We start from the raw sequence: 19,954 nt of genomic DNA on the forward strand, positions 1-19,954 counted from the left end.
GAGCCGCTTGTGAATACTATTATCCAATCATAACATTAAAATGGGTGTAATAGGGAGTTTTCTCACAGGAAATGAGTTTACAGCATGGGAAGTATGAAGAGGCTGTTATAAAAAAAACAGTTGTGATTTTATTCCCGGTTGTTTTTGGGTGTTGCCTGCACTGGGAGGTGAAGTCTCACTTGCCAGCTCAGGATCCATAAGAAGTTTGTGATTGTTTTTGTTTGTTTTTTTACCTGGAGAGATTAGTTTTATTTGAGAAGGTGGTGTATCTCCAGTGTGATCGAGAGAGACTTTTTATTATTATTATTTCTACATCTAGAAGACAAGAAGCAGGTGGGAATGAAGACCATAAAGTGTGTGGTGGTTGGAGACGGGTGAGTGTGTGTTCAGGCTGTCTATTGGACGTGTCTACTGGTAGGCTGAGTCACGTGACTTGTTAGAGAAACCAGTTAACCCTTTATATATTCCTCCAGGTTTATTATAATTAGAAGACATGACAGAGTAAAAATAAAAGTATCCTATATTTTTTATCCTCTCCTTGAACTGCCACCTTAACGTGGTGGAGGGGTTTGAGTACTCGAATGACCCTAGGAGCTATGTTGTCCGGGGCTATATGCCCCTGGTAGGGTCTCCCAAGGCAAACAGGTCCTGGGCGACGGGTCAGACTAAGAGCGGTTCAAAACCCCTTATGAGAGATACTACATCAGGGACCGTGACGTCGCCCGGTATGGCGCAGCCGGGGCCCCACCCTGGAGCCAGGCCCGGGGTTGGGGCTCGTATGCGAGCGCCTGGTGGCCGGGCCTTCCCCCACAGGGTCCGGCCGGGCTCAGCCCGAAGGAGCGACGTGGGGCCGCCTTCCAGTGGGCTCACCACCTGCAGGAGGGACCGTAAGGGGCCGGTGCTAAGAGGATCGGGCAGCAGTCGAAGGTGGAGGCCTCGACAACCCGATCCCTGGACACGGAAGCTAGCTCTAGGGACGTGGAATGTCACCTCGCTGGCGGGGAAGGAGCCTGAGATTGTGCGTGAGGTTGAGAGGTTCCGACTAGAGATAGTCGGGATCACCTCTACGCACGGCCTGGGCTCTGGAACCACACTCCTCGAGAGAGGATGGACTCTTTACAACTCTGGAGCTGCCCATGGTGAAAGGCGTCGGGCTGGTGTGGGTTTGCTTATAGCCCCCCAGCTCAGCCGCCATGTGTTGGAGTTTACCCCGGTGAACGAGAGGGTCGTTTCCCTGCGCCTACGGGTCGGGGATAGGTCTCTCACTGTCGTGTGTGCCTACGGGCCAAACGGCAGTATAGAGTACCCGGCCTTCTTGGGGTCTCTGGGAGGGGTGCTGGACAGTGCTCCGACTGGGGACTCCGTCGTTCTACTAGGAGACTTCAATGCACACGTGGGCAGCGACAGTGACACCTGGAGGGGCGTGATTGGGAGGAACGGCCCCCCTGATCTGAACCCGAGCGGTGTTCAGTTATTGGACTTCTGTGCTAGTTACAGTTTGTCCATAACGAACACCATGTTCAAGCATAAGGGTGTCCATCAGTACACGTGGCACCAGGACACCCTAGGCCGCAGGTCGATGATCGACTTTGTGGTCGTTTCATCTGACCTGCGGCCGTATGTCTTGGACACTCGGGTAAAGAGAGGGGCGGAGCTGTCAACTGATCACCACCTGGTGGTGAGTTGGATCCGATGGCGGGGGAGGAAGCTGGACAGACTCGGCAGACCCAAGCGTACTGTGAGGGTCTGCTGGGAACGTTTGGCCGAGCCTCCTGTCAGAGAGATCTTCAACTCCCACCTCCGGCGGAGCTTTGACCAGATCCTGAGGGAGGCCGGAGATATTGAGTCCGAGTGGACCATGTTCTCCACCTCCATTGTCGAAGCGGCCGCTCGGAGCTGTGGCAGTAAGGTCTCCGGTGCCTGTCGAGGCGGCAATCCCCGAACCCGGTGGTGGAAACCGGAAGTAAGGGATGCCGTCAAGCTGAAGAAGGAGTCCTACCTGGCCTGGTTGGCTTGTGGGACTCCTGAGGCAGCTGACGGGTACCGGCAGGCCAAGCGAACTGCAGCCCGGGTGGTTATCGAGGCAAAAACTCGGGCCTGGGAGGAGCTCGGTGAGGCCATGGAGAAGGACTATCGGCTGGCCTCGAAGAGATTCTGGCAAACCGTCCGGCGCCTCAGGAGGGGAAAGCAGTGCCCCACCAATGCTGTTTACAGTAGAGGTGGGGAGCTGTTGACCTCAACTGGGGATGTCGTTGGACGGTGGAAGGAATACTTCGAGGATCTCCTCAATCCCGCCGTCACGTCTTCCATTGAGGAAGCAGAGGCTAAGGGCTCAGAGGCGGACTCGTCCATCACCCAAGCTGAAGTCACCGAGGTAGTAAAGAAACTCCTCGGTGGCAGGGCACCGGGGGTGGATGAGATCCGCCCTGAGTACCTCAAGTCTCTGGATGTTGTGGGGCTGTCTTGGCTGACACGCCTCTGCAGCATCGCGTGGCGGTCGGGGACAGTGCCTCTGGAATGGCAGACCGGGGTGGTGGTCCCTCTTTTTAAGAAGGGGGACCGGAGGGTGTGTTCCAACTATAGGGGGATCACACTTCTCAGCCTACCTGGGAAAGTCTATGCCAGGGTACTGGAGAGGAGAATACGGCCGATAGTAGAACCTCGGATTCAGGAGGAACAATGTGGTTTTCGTCCAGGCCGTGGAACACTGGACCAGCTCTATACCCTCTACAGGGTGCTGGAGGGTTCATGGGAGTTTGCCCAACCAGTCCACATGTGCTTTGTGGATTTGGAAAAGGCATTCGACTGTGTCCCTCGCGGCGGCCTGTGGAGGGTGCTCCGGGAGTATGGGGTCGGGGGCCCTTTACTAAGGGCTGTCCGGTCCCTGTATGACCGAAGCAGGAGCTTGGTTCGCATTGCCGGCAGTAAGTCAGACTTGTTCCCGGTGCATGTTGGACTCCGGCAGGGCTGCCCTTTGTCACCGGTTCTGTTCATAATTTTTATGGACAGAATTTCTAGGCGCAGCCAGGGGTCGGAGGGTGTCCGGTTTGGTGACGACACGATTTCGTCTTTGCTCTTTGCAGATGATGTTGTCGTGTTGGCTTCATCAGACCAGGACCTTCAGCATGCACTGGGACGGTTTGCAGCCGAGTGTGAAGCGGCTGGGATGAGAATCAGCACCTCCAAATCCGAGGCCATGGTCCTCAGTCGGAAAAGGGTGGCTTGCCCACTTCAGGTTGGTGGGGAGTTCCTGCCGCAAGTGGAGGAGTTTAAGTATCTTGGGGTTTTGTTCACGAGTGAGGGAAGGGTGGAACGGGAGATTGACAGACGGATCGGTGCAGCTTCTGCAGTAATGCGGTCGATGTACCGGTCTGTCGTGGTGAAGAAGGAGCTGAGCCGCAAGGCGAAACTTTCGATTTACCGGTCAATCTACGTTCCTACTCTCACCTATGGTCATGAGCTCTGGGTCATGACCGAAAGGACAAGATCCCGGATACAGGCGGCCGAAATGTGCTTCCTCCGCAGGGTGGCTGGGCGATCCCTTAGAGATAGGGTGAGAAGCTTAGTCACTCGGGAGGAGCTCGGAGTAGATCCGCTGCTCCTCCACATCGAGAGGGGTCAGCTGAGGTGGCTCGGGCATCTGTTCCGGATGCCTCCTGGACGCCTTCCTGGGAAGGTGTTCCGGGCGCGTCCCACTGGGAGGAGACCCCGGGGAAGACCTAGGACACGCTGGAGAGACTATGTCTCCCGGCTGGCCTGGGAACGCCTTGGTGTCCCCCCGGAAGAGCTGGAAGAAGTGTCTAGGGAGAGGGAAGTCTGGGCATCTTTGCTTAGACTGCTGCCCCCGCGACCCGGCATCGGATAAGCGGGAGAAGATGGATGGATGGATATATTTTTTAGATATATTTTTTCTTTAGTGTAATCATCTTTCATTTCCTTCACTTGAGCTTTTTGGCTTTACATCTTCACTTCCTGATTCCTGGAATCTCCTTCACTACAAACCCTATACTGTTATACACTTGAACCACAAATAACCTTAATAATCTTATTTATAATGGTATTATTTAGGAAAACAGCCAATACATGTCCCAAAACACATCAATTGAATGTTTGGATCATCTCATGGCACTTCAGTATCTTATGCAATGGAGTCATGAAACCATTTTCACTTGAAGCAACTTTATAACACAATAAATACATTTTTAGTTTATTTAAGTGAACATTATATATATATATATATAATATGAGTAATTTCTCTTAAGTTGTGTAAGTTTTGTCTGTAAAGATGACCATGTGACTGCTAGCCTACGCGTTCATATACACAAGATATTTAGCAAAATGTACAGGATGGTTTCCACAGAAATTGGAAACTATCCTGTAAGTTTTGCTGAACATCTTGCTGTTCTGGAGCAAGAACCCAGAAGCCTTTATTTATTTATTTATTTTTGTCTAAAAAAAAAGTCTACTGAAGACTTTTTGGCGATCCATAAAATTTTAATATGGAAGCTATAAAGTAGAATCTACAACTAAGTTTGTATTAACATTATACGGTGGACAGTCCAGTATTACAAGCTGCCATTTGATGATTTCAAACTTTCCTTTATAGCTACGTATACGTGCAAATAAATCAAATTGCATTCACTGATGAACAATCGAGGTGGTATGAGCCTCATTTTAAAGAAAAGTGCTTAATTATTTTACTTCAAGATTGGAAAACAGTCATTGCTGTCACATCCTAATAGTAGAGCGCTCCATGTTTTTGTAGTTAAAGTATCTCTGCGTTGAAAAATTTATTCTTGTATTAGATCGGACTACGGTGGTATGGACATGGTATGCTGTCATATACGCTTGGATGTATATAATCTTTTTTTTTTTATACACAGGGCAGTCGGAAAAACAAGTCTTCTGATCAGCTACAAGACCAACACCTTCCCCAGAGGGCACATCCCTAGGGTGTGAGTAGCATCACACACTCGTCCGCTAAAGTCCAGTAGCCGACATGAACAGTCTCTCTCTATGTGTCTCCGTTCATTTTCTCAGCTTCACTGTGTTCAGTAGAAGTATTTGTCCTCTTGTTTTTCTTCACATACACGCAAAGAAATTTTCTCAATTTCTCTCCAGGTTTGATAATTATTCTGCGAATGTAATGGAAGCTGGGAAGCCAGTGAACCTGGGGCTTTGTGACACAGCAGGACAGGAGGAATACGACCGACTCAGGCCTCTTTTCTATCCTCAAACGGTACAGCGTCATGAGCAAGCTCAATGCAGAGTGAATATTAACAGTCCTTCTCATTTCAATCCTTTTGACCGTGCTTCATTGCTGCTTTTTGTTCTGCATGAGAGTGTCGTACCAGTGGCGATTGTTATGAAAATCTGTGCTTGTGTCTCCCGGGGCAGAACGTCTCCAATTATGTCCTTGCCACTTCTTATTCTGCTAATAAAACTGAATGCGTTCTCTATTTTCCCCTTTACTGCACATCTCTCTATTTCGACTTCCATACCAGTTTAACAAGAAGCCGTGCCGAATCAAGAAAAGGAATGGAAATGATTTGCATATTTCTCAACCTGAAGTTTTCTCGTTTTTGATTATTTTTTTTTCCTTCTCCTCTATAGGACGTGTTTTTAATCTGCTTCTCGCTGGTGAGCCCTGCCTCGTTCGAGAACGTCCGTGCCAAAGTAAGCAGCTTCCTTACTGAACCTGTGTGGCTAAGAAAGTCAAATTAAAGGAAGTGTTGTTTGTGTTCAAAGAACATCTGGACAGCAGGGAAACAGGAAGGGCCTGATATAATGCTTCTGGTCGAGGATATTGCGTAAAACTCTTCCAGTATTTTGTTGGCTGTATGTACAAATAATAATCGTACATTTTATTTGATGATTTGACAATTTAATTTAGATATATTCTATAAAGGGCTGTCAAAATTAACGAATTAATTACCTGCTAACGCAAATTAATTTTAATGGCACTAATTTAATTAATGTGCGGTAACAAGTCTGACCTATTTAGTCTCACATTTAGTCCCCAGTTGCTGTGTTATAATATCCTCCACTTGTCTGGGAAGATGTACCACTAGATTTTCAACTGTATAACCTTCTCATCTCTAAAGCTGCTTTGTGACAATGTCCATTGTTATAAGCATTATACAAATACAGTTAAATTGAAAAGTGAATTAAAAGCTCTATAGAAGGCCACTCAAAATCTTCTACTCCAGCCCAGGTACATTGTCATGCTGGAACATTTGGGTCTCCTAGTTTCATGAGAAAAGTTCATGCTAACTCCTCTACTGACATCCTATACAATTATGTGCCTTCAGCTTTGTAGAGGAACCAGAAAAATCTGTTTTTTAGGTTGTTTACGTTGGGTTAGAACCAGAAAAATCTGGTTTTTAGGTTGTTTACGTTAGGTTAGAACCAGAAAAATCTGGTTTTTAGGTTGTTTACAATTAGGTTGTTTTTCCAATGTGTGTCTGTGAAATCTGACTGAGCCGTCCTTTTTTTTTTTTTCTTTCTCCCCACAGTGGTATCCTGAGGTCAGACATCATTGCCCAAACACCCCGATCATTCTGGTTGGAACCAAGATCGACTTAAGAGAAGACAAAGACACTGTTGATAAGCTGAAAGAAAAGAAACTCACCCCCATTACTTACCCACAAGGCCTTGCGATGGCTAAAGAAATAGGTCAGTAGTAGAATTAATAATGAAGCAGAACAATTCGCACAATTATACGATCTTGTTTCCCCAAATCGCCAGGCATTATTTAGTCGCTGTGTACTATTTTGCACACTGGTTTTTACAGATAGTCCCTGATTAAATTTTTATGTCTCAGAAAAGTTTGCTACGCAAAGAGTTAATTGAAACATCAGCCACCGTTCATTAAATATTTAATTTTGTACCTTGAACGCACTTGGAGAACGTGTTGTCGTGCTGCAGAGAAACAGATGCGTTAATTGAACTGTACAGAAAAGCCTCGTTTACATATTTTCATATTTTACACGCATTATTTGCTTTGATATGTCATGTTGATGGAGAAGTATAGAGAAGGTCAGAAGGAGTTGCATTGTGTGTTTGTGGATTTAGAGAAAGCGTACGACAGGGTGCGGAGAGAGGAGTTGTGGTATTGTATGAGAAAGTCAGGTGTGTCAAAGAAGTATGTGAGGGTGGTGCAGGACATGTATGAGGACAGTGTGACAGCAGTGAAGTGTGCAGTGGGAAGACACAATGGTTCAAGGTGAAGGTTGGACTGCATCAAGGGTCGACTCTGATCCCTTTCCTGTTTGCAGTGGTGATGGACAGGTTGACGGACGGACGTGGACTATGATGTTTGTGGATGATTATTTTTGGAGAGAGTCAGTAGGAGTAAGACACAGTACATGTGTGTGAATGCGAGGGAGGGCAGTGGAGTGGTGCAGTTGCAGGGAGAAGAGGTGGAGGAGTTTAGGTACCTGGGGTCAACAGTGCAAAGTAATGGAGTGTGTGTTAGAGAAGTGGGGAAAAGAGTGCAGGCAGGGTGGAGTGGGTGGAGAAGAATGGCAGGAGTGATTTGTGATAGAAGAGTATCTGCAAGAGTGAAAGGGAAATTTATAGGACTGTGGTGAGACCTGCGATGTTGTATGGATTAGAGACAATAGCATTGAGTAAAAGACAGGAGGTAGAGCTGAAGGTAGCAGAGCTGAAGATGTTGAGGTTTTCGTTGGGAGTGACGAGGATGGACAGGATTAGAAACAAGTTTATTAGAGGGACAGCGCATGTAGGACGTTTTGGAGACAAGGTGAGGGAGGCGAGATTGAGATGGTTTGGACATGTGCAGAGGAGGGACATGGGGTATATTGGTAGGAGAATGATTAGGGTGGAGCTACAAGGAAGGAGGAAAAGAGGAAGAACAAGGAGGAGGTTTATGGATGTGGTGAGGGAAGACATGCAGGTAACGGATAGAGACAGATAATCTTCTGTGACGACCCCTAATGGAAGAAGCCAAAATAAGTAGTTCACAAAATAGGATGGTCACCTCATTAAATAACATGATGTAACCATGAATATCAGACAGAAATTGTCTCTCGTGCAGCACAAACGCCTTCATGCTATAGTCATTGTGTAAGATCGCGAAATCGTAAGTCTAATCATCGTAAATGGGGGACTACATGTCAATTTGGCCATCCCATTCATTTCTAGACGTTTCTCATCTATTTGCAGGTTCTGTGAAATATCTGGAATGCTCCGCTTTAACTCAGCATGGCCATGAGGCGGTGTTTGCCGAAGCAAGCCGAGCGGGCCAGGAACCACCGCCAAATTTATGCTGCCTCCTCTGAAACATCTGTAAAGAAACATCTGCACTCACCTGAGGAGAGGCGTCACAAGCGGTGGAGAGAAGTGAAGGAAAAGCGGGAAGGCTATAAACCATACCCCCTACATCTCTCTTACTTACGTATTATAATTATAACTCAATTGGCTTCACAACGTCTATATTTCGATCCGAGGTGATGCGTGTCCTCATTTATGTCTGTTCACACCAAATTCCTGCTGCCTTTTAATAACGTTGTTTTTTTCATGTAAACGTAACCCATATTTGAGGTCAAACCCTTCAATTAAGTTAATGATGCACTTAAATGATCCCAAAGGGGAAATTTTGGGAAACATTCCTTTTTATTCATTATTTAGTGTACATATTAGGGTCAAATATTGTTCAGTAATGTTACACTGGAGCGGGAGGGGAGAAAGCGCCTCTCTGTGATGGGAGCACTCCAAAGTACACAACCGAATTTGGCTTTTGTTTGCATTGACACGCATTCATCGTGAAGGATTACGTTTTTATTCCGACGCAGCATTGTATTAAGCCTGAATAGGAGGTGGAGAAAGATCTTGCCGTTCACATCCATTTACTGAAGAGTAGATCACAGGAAGTGACTCGAGATTAACTCCCAAGAAGGTGTGAAACTTTTTAAGTCGGGGCCCGTTTTTTTATTGTTTTCTTCCGTCTTCCGACTACAACTTATAAATAATATTCTGTGCAAAAATCAGTGTCTTTTGTTCCAGGCTTTAGTGATTTCATACACGTGTTAATCAGTTCATTTTAGCTGTTAAAACAGATTTACTTCATGTCTTGTGTTCTGTTCTTGAAACTCGAGTTGTTTTCTGTGTGGCAGATGGTGATTCGTTACGTCACTGGCTGCTTTTCCACTTGTCAAACACGAGCTTAGCAGCGACCGCATCTTGTATCCCCATTCCTGCATTGCGAAAAAATAAACCGTTATGCGTTAATCCGTTTGCGTTTACACCCAGCCCTGCTGAAACCATTATTTCAGCACTCGACTCATCACTGTTACCAGTCATTTAAAAACAACCGACAAACATCTTACCAAACACACTGCAGGGTGTTAACTACTAAATCTGAACCATCCTTAGCTGGAAACTAAGGAAGGGGTTGATTCATAAAAGAAATCTGAGAATTCACTGTTTGGAATGCTGGCTGAAAAAAACTGAATTCTTCCTTGAGCTTTATTTCGTCTTTCTTGATGAGAAATATTTTACCCAGAGATTTGAACACTGTCGTCTTGTTGCGCAAAGCAGGTCGGGTTCCGGTTAAAACTTCTCCGAGTTCAGCAAACACTTCTACCTGAAGGAACACCGAAATAAGATACATATTAACCCCAGAAGTTAATACATCATTTATTTTCTTTTTTTGCATATAAATGTTTGGGACAAATGGACAAGAAATGGAGTTTGGACCCAAGTCTTTGAATCTAATCGAGTATCCTATTAGTATTGATAGTTGTTGAATACATAATTATTATATCTGTAATTGAATGTGTCACTGTAGAAGTGTAGAAATAATTTATTTTATATATATATATATATATATATATATATATATATATATATATATATATATATATATATATACATACACACACACACACACACACACACACACACACACACACACAGTTGGCTTACTCCAGTCTGAATGATGTCTCCCGACTCCACTGCAGCTCCGTCTCTGCTGTCCACGTAAATCACAGCGTCTCTCATCAGTGCGTCGTCGAGTTCCCTCCAGTCCGGCCGACAAGCCCCAACCGCTAATATTTCAAAGAAAAATGTTACACTTTACACAAAAAAAAAAAAAAAAAAAAAAGTGTTTTGTCCCATACTGAAAGATGCAGATGTTTCTAACCTGCAATGTGAGCACCGGGTTTAACCCATTCCCCAAACAGCACTGGTTGACTAGAATTAGTGACTGTGATGATGATGTCCGCCCCATGCACTGCCTCTTTGGCAGAAAAAAATACTTTTACAGGACCCTGGACACGTGCAGCAAACCTTTCAGCTGTCTCCAGTCTCCGGCTGCACACACGTACCTAAACACAATATGGTTTCACGGTATTGCATATACACAGGAAAACGAAATCTGAACTAAATAACCTCTTTTAATGTAACTAAAATGGGCCTAAGATACAGCCTATTCCAAAGCAACCAATCAGATGTAGTAGAGTATTTGAAGGTGTTCATTTAATTTCATCTTCTCCCGTTTATCCGTAATTCGGGCCGCGGGGGCAGCAGTCTAAGCAGATTCCCCAGACACTTCTCCGTGTCCAGGGATCGGGCTGTCAAAGCCCCCGCCTTCGACTGCTGCCCAATCCTCAAAGTCCCTTACGGTCCCTCCTGCAGGTGGTGAGCCCACGGGAAGGCGGCCCCGCGTCGCTCCGATGTCACGGCCCTTGATTTTCTCGTAAGGGTCCCCTGGAGCATAGAGGGTTAAGGGCCTTGCTCAAGGGCCCAAGAGTGGCAGCTTGGCGATACCGGGGCTTGAACCCCCGACCTTCTGATCGGTCACCCAGCGCCTTAACCGCTGGAGCCACCACTCCCCCTCCTATTTGAAGGTGTATGGAATTAAAATATGTATTGAATATATTAATATTAATATATGTTGTTGCCATTGAACAAATCAACAATAGTGTGTTCCAATGCCCTGTAGTGTTTTATTCCTGTTGTACCCAAGCAATTGATTGACATTTTTTGCATTGTACATGTGGTAGTTTACATTTCGCCACACATTCCTGTCCTGTCCTGAGGTGTGGCTGTAAAACGGGACCTATTCCTACAGCGCATATTGACGGATGACAGATCTTTTAACTTTACCTCTTTAAAGGAGAAGATTTTTGTGAAGATTTCATAATGGCTGACCGCCTGGTGGCCACAGCCGAGGATGCACAAGATCTCAGCCTGAGCCGGCATCAGCAGCTAGCGGAAGAAAAGCAGTATTTTAGTGTCAGTGCTACATCACTGTGACTGTAGAACCTTCAATCCGGTAGTTCAATAAGGGATTACTTTAGCAGAGATTGCAGAGACGGCCGCTGTCCTTTTAAAGGTGATATCTGCCCCGTCCATAACCTGTCAAGAGAGTAGAAAACAATGGACTACAATAGTTACAACATATGTAGTATATTCTAGGGATTTGCATCTCCATAACTGAGGCTGATGCGATTCACATCTCGATGCATAACCAATGATAAATTCAAAGATATATATGAAGCAGCTACCGATACAATACGATACGATTCACCCCTATTGCGGTGAAGTCTGATTTCGATTCGAATCATCACAATGCGATTCGATGGGAAAATATGCTGCTATGCAATTCAACATGGTACTGATTGTTCCAACGCATGGCCCTTTCACAAACAAGCCTTTGTATCGGAAAAAAAAAAAGAAAGATGCAGCTCTACCTCTGCCATGTTAATCTGTATTCTACATGACTTTTAGGACACGCCCCTGTCTCCGTAGTGTTGTTATATTCACGTAGCAGCAGTGGTGCTGAAAGAACACCCCAGAGAAACAGTTTAGCGAGGAGAAATCAATCCACGTATCAAACATTGCGCACTTTCTAAATAATAAAGGGTATAGCGCATCTACTAATAATTATACATAATTTATGCATTTTTTTTTTTTTACCATTGCAAATGCAAACTTGCATCCAATGCATACGTTTTTAATTGATGCATCACATTGTTAACCTTTATGCAGATGCACCGATGTGAATCAGTGAATCTTACCATCCTATAAAAGGTTTACTATTTTATGGTTTACAGTGCTCTGAATAAATATTCACCCTTTGCCCTATGTAGTTTCGCAATCTGGAACTGAGATGGGATTATGTGTCACAAATCCACACCAAACAGCCCATGATACAGACAGGAAAACATTTCTAATGCTTGTAACATGATCAGTTAAACTAACAGCATCTGAGCCGTAATGTAATCTCTATGAATACACCCTTTCCTGGAACGCCTCAGAGAATAAACCAAAAGAAAAAGCATCAAGAAGAACGAGGAGCATTCAAAGAAATTCCAGGACAACATTCTAAATTAAATTGACAGCATCTGCCAGACCCCCAAAGTGACTTACAAATGAGCAGCTTGGTGGTTTTGGGATTTAAACTTGTGACCTCCTGATCCAGAGTCCAATGCCTTAACCACTAAGCTACCACCTACCTACCTACCTAAAATCAACCAGGAGGCTACGTTGAAGTCAGTGACTGAGAAGATAACACGCAGCATAATGCTTCCACCAGCATGCTTTAACATGTTCCCAGGGTGACGGGAGATAATATAGTTGCAGCGTAAGAGGCGGCTCAGTGGTTAGAGGGTTGGACTTTCGGTCTGAAGGTTGTGAGTTCAAATCCCACCAGTGGTGATGCCACTCCTGGGCCCTTAAGAAAGGCCCTAAACTCTTAAATAAGAAATACGGTATAGTAGAAATGAGATCGTTGTAAGTCACTCTGGATGAGGGTCGCTATCAAATGCCAGAAATTTAAATGCACCTTGTACTCAAAAAAATTCTAAATAGTTTTAACCTCGTCAGAACAGATGTGAACTGTACTGCAGCACCTGTCAAACATCTGGAAACACCTTGTCCTTTAGCATTAGTTTACATTCGTTTCTCCAAACATTCATCGGAGATAGTTTGCCAAGATTTCTGACCAGATCCAGTTCATCCCAGAGAAGTTCAATGGGATTTAGGTGTGGCGTATGCTTGCGTTTCCACAAACTGAGAACATCATCTCTCCTCTTCTCCATCATATACACGTTCTTCTGTTAGGGCCAAAGATTTATCGGTCCACAGAACCTTCTTCCAGACACTCGCTGTTCAATTCTTGTGTCTTTACCCAATTGCATATAAACGAAATGAACATGTGTGTATGTGTGTGTGTGTGTGTGTGTGTGTCTCTCAAAAACCATAGGAGACCAAACTTTTGATAGGGACTGTAAATTTGTTAAACATTTACATGCCACTTTTACTGTACCACAAAGGGAACGGATTTTATGGACTCACCGCTATGACATTGCCACATTCAGGGTTAAAGAGGAACACAGTAGCTTGTGTGGAGGGTAAATGTAAGTTTTCTTTGCGCCTGTAGAAAGCCACCGTCTTCGTGCACAGAAGATCTTCATATGCAATGTATGCAGGCATCAGTCCCATAAACCTGCACACAACAAATCTGTGTTAATGATCATGTGTACATGCATGATCTGATAGTGGATGAAAGATCCTGATCATACCCGTTGTGCTGGTGTAAGGGGATAACGGATCTCACGGGTTGCACCACGTCCGTGTTGTCGCTCCTGGAGAACTTCCCCAGAACTTCCTCCAGGCGTGGGATCAACTCGTCATAGCTGAGAAAACCGGCAACGACGTCGTCCCTCAGAAACACGGGTTTTGCAGCCATCTTTCTCCTCCAATTCATTCATCCGGGAGACGCTGGAGACAGAATTTACACGAACTCGAAATGGACTTTGTCTCAAGCGTCCCTGTCCCCACTGAATCACGTGGGATTGGCCGCCATGACAGTTTGAAGCCACGCCCACTTGTCGGCGACGCTCTGAGAACCCGTTCGGAAATTGTTGTATTGTAAATGTCTTCTTGTATTATTTTAATGCTTTAATATTTCGGTATTAACTGAAAAATGTTTGTTTATTTAGTTAAAGACAAAAAAAAGCAGTATTTGTTTTCAAATGGTTTGTTTGTGTAAAAACTTTTTTTTTCCAGCATATAAAGCATTATTTATTATAATAGACTCATAATACACACTACATTCATTTAAAAAATACTATTTGTTTTCTTATTATAATAAAATTAAGTGAAATTAAATTGTAAAATAAGTGTAGAAAACGTGGTCTGAATGAACCTAAAAGATTCAATATAGTGCCACCTTGTGGTCAAGAACTCAAACAACACTCATTTCCCCTCAGGTAATTAAAAGATTTTGTGCAAAATTCAGTTCCTCTCATTTCTGTGCAATATTCATCAATTATTCTCAAATTTCATACAACTATGCTAAATTGTTTGCAAAACCAGCATTTTAAATCCTGTGTATTTCATGTTTCCTAAATTGAAATTGGTCACTTTATCTACTCCTTCAAAACAATTGTCACATCAACACCAGTTTGGCATCGTCATCCAAGTTATCAAAAAAAAAATTTTCTAATGTTCTTGTCTGTAATGAGGCAATAAATCTGACACAAAACATTGTGGGCGTCTTCAGGAACCTGTTGTGAAGTTATGCTAGTGGAGAAACAAGCCTCGTCAGAACAGAACAGATGTGAACTGTACTGCAGCACTTGCCAAACATCTGGAAACTCCTTATCATTTATCATTAGTTCAGATTGGTTACCTTTCTCCAAACATTCATCTGAAATAGTTTGCCATGCCTTCTAGACATTTAATTATCTAGATCCTACGTTCTACAGGGGGGGGGGATGTGTTTTGTCACCTCAGAACTCCAGGATCCTGAACATGAGGTACGGCCCAGGTGTTAATTCATACCTCTGTGTACATTTCTGCTGGGTTCTGCAGTTTCATCCTACCTTCCAAAAACAATACAGAAAGTAAACCTTTTTCAACAATACAGAACACTGGAGAGTGAGAACTAACATGATTACTGGAGTATAAGATTATAAGTGATGTTCTTTCTGCAGTCTTATACAGTCTATATGGTTAGTAGCTCCTAGTTTTATGAGCTCAGCATTTGTGATCATCACAGATCCAGCATCAGCTTCTCCATGCCAGAGCCTTTAAACACTCCAGGAGGTCCAATGTCAAAACTCCACACATGTAGTGGGATCCAGTTGGCACTGGTACGTCTCTAGATGGTTCGGGATGTTTGCGAGTTCGGCATCTACTTCTTCAAAGGTCCGTAATCATCACGAGGTGGAAGGTGACTGGAGCTGGAGGAACCTCAGGGTGTCTCGGGATGGGGAGAGAAAGAGAAGCAGTGGAGAGGAATTAGCGTAGCTGCTGTTCATGATATTAACAGCACAAGTTGATAATGTGCATGTGATCAGATGTTCTGGAGCACAAGGTTGTGATGTGATGTGTGTGATGTGTGTTATGTGTAGGCTTTGCTAAAAAGATATGTTTTTAATCTACACTTAAACTGGGAGAGTGTATCTGAACCCCGAACACTGTCAGGAAGACTATTCCAGAGTTTAGGAGCTAAATGTGAAAATGCTCTACCACCTTTAGTGGACTTTGCTATTCTAGGAACTACTAGAAGTCCAGCTTGTTGGGAGACGAAAGTTAAATTATTATACAATGTAATATATACCATACCATCACATGCTATTTTTGTATGTAAATCCCATGTACTGTACATATCACTGTATATACAGTGTGTATTCACTGGACAGCCTGTAGGTACACAGTTCTTATCTGAAGTTGTAAGATGTCCCTCATTCGCAGGAATGATATACACACTTAAGAAATGGAGATGTCTAGATTAATTGTCAACACTGAACTATAAATAATCCCAATCCTCCCCAAAAAAAAGACACAAGATCACACTTTCTAAAATTTATTGTTGCATAATGAGGTCCCCAGAATAAAAGGTTGTACAAAAAAAAACTCTAAAGAATCAACGTAAAGGTACATTTTAAATGCAACATAATTCAGCAATGTAACAAATCAAACTACAAAAAAAAACCTTACAACATTATTTATTTAAAGCTATTTATTTTTAGAAAACTATATTTGCATACCAATTCAACCTCTTTTAAATCGTCATCTTAATCGTGAGGACTATAAAAGGAAAACAGAACTAACCATAAAAAAAAAAAAATTGAACTGAAGTAAAAAAAAAAAATAAAAAAAAAAAAACAGACTCAAACCAAAAGTCTCTCGATCGCCATCTGAACCGACTGGATCTGAGGTTTCAGCTGTGATCCCTCCTTAATGGTGACCGACGTGGCGATAACCGGCCTCGACACGCCACAAGCTCGTCCGAGGGCCTGCTTGGACCTCACAAAGACGTAAGGCACGTTTTTGTCCTCGCACAGCAACGGGAGGTGTAGAATAATCTCTAGTGGTTCGGCGTCAGCAGCCATGACGATGAACTCCGATATTCCACGGTTCAGTGTTTTAGTGGCTGCGAATGAGAGCAAGAAAACGTTAAATACAGTCTTGGGCATGAATACAAAACATTTTTACGTATCATTTACAGATTATTTCATTCGGGGTGATCAATAACCTCAATTGTAGAAAAAGACTGACGTTTTAAAGTGTAAATAAAATCGGAATGTTTGCGAATCACAAACCCGTATTTTACACGCAATAGAGCGTAGAATCACAAACGTCAAAACGGAGAAAACGTGCCGTTTCAAGCTGGAAATTTTTTTTTACTTTTTATTTGTTAGCAGTTGCCACTTCCTCGGTTATTAGGAACAAACTTACAATTATTAGAAACAAATGTACAGCCACTAAACGTATTAAGTTGCGTAATAGAATTGATATTTATCTCTGTAAAGCTGCTTAGGAAACAATGTCCATTGTTAAAAGTGCTTTACAAATAAAAACAAATTCAAATGTTGAATTATTGCTGAATGAGTTCAAACTTAATAGATACTATCAAAGACAAAAATTGAATTTCCTTGGGGTACATTTCCAAACATTTTACACATGGACTTAAATGGATTCCAATGAGCCTTAACAGACCCCATAATATGATATTCAGACTATAAAAAGTCCTGTTTTGGTATATGAACATGAAGAAGCTCCTTATTTTGGAGGATCTGAAACATGTCTGAACAATTAAACTTTGTTTTTGTCCCCAAAGTGTAGATGGACCTTCTTTTTCCGTCTGATACAGTTAGGGGTCAACATAGCAGATCATCGGTCTCCATAAACCTTCTTCTACCAAGAAACCTAATGTTGCTCAAACTGCACATGTCCAAACCATCTTAACCTCATCTCCCTCACCTTGTCTCCAAAACGTCCTACAACTTCTTGTTTTGGCTCCTCCCATTAGGGGTCCCCACATCGGATCATCCGTCTCCATACCCCTCTGTCCTCCACATCTGCCTCTTTCAACCCAACTACCTACATGTCTTCCTTCACCACATCCATAAACCTCCTTTTTGGTTTTCCTCTTTTCCTCCTTCCTGGTGGCTCCATCCTCAGCATTCTTCTACCAATATACCCCATGTCCTTTCTCTGAACATGTCCAAACCTCTCACTTTGTTTCCAAAACACCTACATGCACTGTCCCTCTAATAAACTTGTTTTTAATCCTGTCCATCGTCGTCACTCCCAACAAAAACCTCAACATCTTCAGCTCTGCTACCTCCAGCTCCACCTCCTGTCTTTTACTCAATGCCACTGTCTCTAAAACATACAACATTGCAGATCTCACCACAGTCCTATAAACTTTCACTCTCACTCTTACAGATACTCTTCTATCATAAATCAGTCATATCTCACCCTCGTTTGCTCCTTTGCGCAGCTGCTTGTAGTTGGATGCCTGCTGCACCAGGTCCAGGATAGTTTTGCTCAAAGTGGCATCGGCCAAAGGGTAGGCCTTGGGATTGACTTCAGCTTCAGTCTGAGGATGGAGGCAAATAAAAATGCACCATTATTACTGCTCTTAAATAAGAATAAAACAGTAATATTTCTGGACTAGTGCTCAGTTTTGGGTATTGGCTATGAGAAATTGTGCAAAGTACAGACTCCATGGTGATCACGTGACATCTCCAGTTTACAGATCCTTATACTTTAATTTGCACGTAAAAAAACATAAAAGCCTTATCATAAAAAGCATGTATAGTAATGTGAAGTTAGAAAACCAACCAACTTTGTTCATTCAGAGGTTTATTGAGATAAAGGTTGATGTAAACTGAGTAAGTGGGGTTCATTGATACTCACCATGATTTCAGAGATCTGGAGATCAGGTCCTCTCGGCGAAGGCTTCACGGAGGACAAAACACTTTACAGGCTTGAAGAAAAAGCTTCAGGTACAAAAAAAACCCAAACTATACACTGAATTGCAAAACTACCGCCAAAGCACAACGTACCGACTTACTGTCTAACGCAACACGTGTTTTGAGAAGGGAAAAAAGCACTGCGCATGCGCTTCCTGTTTCTTAACCGGAAACAGGAAGCGTCTCCGCGACTAAAGTCCCCCATAAAATTAAAAGCAAAATACAAACTATAGAACACAATTGGTTGTGATGCAATGTTTTATATGCGAAATAAAAAAAAAAAATAATCTACAGGAAAATAAATGAATAAATAAAACCAAACATATTAACTGGATTAATCAAACTGGTCCCCAGTCTTACTGAGAATAAAATATTTTTTAATGTATTTATTGTATTGTTTGGTTTGGTGTTTTGGATATGGGAATGGAATTATCGTACAGTAATTGGTTTTGTATTCATTTGTAAAATTTTATTGATTTATTTCATAGGTTCTTCATAAATCTGATCACTTAAGATCCGCTTCACTATTCGATAAATATTTCTATTTATCCACTTCCTTATCTATTTGTACAATAATGACACAATTTTCACTAGTCATGTCAAAAATCATGTCTATAACAAGGTTTTCACATAAGAAAATAACATGTAAACACACAAACAGAATAAAATCTGAGTTTTGAATAGAATTGCTAAAAAAAATATATCACGCTTTGCTATTAATCAGTATAGATTTAATCTTAAAAGATTTGTACACACCTGACCTTTTAAACTGTCCATTATTGTGTGTTTGGTCATGCATGAAATACACTATATGGACAAAAGTATTGGGTCACCTGCCTTTTCCAAACATATGTGGTTCCTCTCCGAACTTTTACCAAAAAGTACACAATCGCATGTGATGTCTTTGGATGTGGTAGCATTACATTTTACCAATACTTGAACTAGGAGACCCAAACCTGTTACAGAATGATAATTCCCCTGTGGACAAAGCAAACCCCATGAAGATATGGTTGACAGGATTTGAAGGGGAAGATCTTGAGTCGCCGGCTTTAGAGCTCTGATCTCAACCCTATCAAACACCTTTGGTTGGAATGTGAACATTGACTGCACCCTATGCCTTTACCCCCACATCAGTGCCTGACTTTACTAACATCTATATAGCTGAATAAGCACAAATCTCCACAAGCACACTGCAAAATCTTGTGGAACATCTTTCTAAAGGATTGGAGGCTTTTATAAGAGCAAATGTGGACTAAATGTGAAATGGGTTGTTCAAAAAAGCACATGAATCTTATGCTCAGGTGTCCACAAAGTTATGTTCATAATGTGTATATATTTTTTCTGGTACACAGCTAAGTCAGTATATGCAAAGCAGCACCTAATGGGTGATTAGAATCAGCACACTTGAGCACAACATCCTGCAAAGGGTTTCTGCTAGATTTTGGGGCGTGGTTTTTTTTGTTAATTCGGACGGAAGCGCATTAGAGAAATCAGGCTCTGATGCTAGAAGGGGTTTAAACAACATTCTAGTTCATCCCAAAGATGTTTATTGGGATTGAGGTCAAGGTTCGGTGCCGGACTCTAAGTCCAAACTTGGCACTTCATGTTTTCAGTGAGCTTGTTTTGTGTTTAGGAGGTTTGAACCTTTGAGTTCCAGTAAAAGACAATTGTTTCCTGGGGATTTGAAATAAAGTCAAATTGTGTGTTTTTGTGCA

General features: G+C 42.9%; 3 protein-coding genes across 4 annotated transcripts; 1 reads left to right on the forward strand and 2 right to left on the reverse strand.

The window, feature by feature from the left end:
• Positions 1–97: 97 nt before the first annotated feature.
• On the forward strand, positions 98–10,940 carry LOC310734666 (ras-related C3 botulinum toxin substrate 1-like). 2 transcript variants are annotated; one of them, XM_083557021.1, is made up of 9 exons: positions 99–260; positions 320–374; positions 4,884–4,955; positions 5,122–5,239; positions 5,614–5,676; positions 6,516–6,675; positions 8,188–9,841; positions 9,920–10,492; positions 10,872–10,940. In XM_083557021.1, the coding sequence occupies exons 2-7, from the start codon at positions 340–342 to the stop codon at positions 8,301–8,303; spliced, it is 564 nt and encodes a 187-aa protein (XP_083413147.1). In that variant the 5' UTR covers positions 99–260; positions 320–339; the 3' UTR covers positions 8,304–9,841; positions 9,920–10,492; positions 10,872–10,940. The 2 variants fall into 2 exon arrangements, with proteins under 2 accessions (XP_083413148.1, XP_083413147.1); XM_083557022.1 differs by having other exon boundaries at positions 98–374.
• Positions 8,619–13,851, reverse strand: crym (crystallin, mu). The gene is made up of 8 exons (XM_083557001.1): positions 13,551–13,851; positions 13,324–13,474; positions 11,320–11,382; positions 11,131–11,232; positions 10,166–10,349; positions 9,949–10,070; positions 9,523–9,607; positions 8,619–9,218 (listed from the first exon to the last, which is right to left on the reverse strand). The coding sequence occupies exons 1-8, from the start codon at positions 13,733–13,735 to the stop codon at positions 9,154–9,156; spliced, it is 957 nt and encodes a 318-aa protein (XP_083413127.1). The 5' UTR covers positions 13,736–13,851; the 3' UTR covers positions 8,619–9,153.
• Positions 13,852–15,825: 1,974 nt separating this feature from the next.
• On the reverse strand, positions 15,826–18,401 carry snu13b (SNU13 homolog, small nuclear ribonucleoprotein b (U4/U6.U5)). Its single transcript, XM_083555802.1, has 3 exons — positions 18,184–18,401; positions 17,743–17,863; positions 15,826–16,411 (listed from the first exon to the last, which is right to left on the reverse strand). The coding sequence occupies exons 1-3, from the start codon at positions 18,184–18,186 to the stop codon at positions 16,149–16,151; spliced, it is 387 nt and encodes a 128-aa protein (XP_083411928.1). The 5' UTR covers positions 18,187–18,401; the 3' UTR covers positions 15,826–16,148.
• Positions 18,402–19,954: the final 1,553 nt, after the last annotated feature.

This window comes from Silurus aristotelis, assembly GCF_946808225.1.
Source record: "Silurus aristotelis genome assembly, chromosome: 12".
Classification (NCBI taxonomy): Eukaryota; Metazoa; Chordata; class Actinopteri; order Siluriformes; family Siluridae; genus Silurus; species Silurus aristotelis.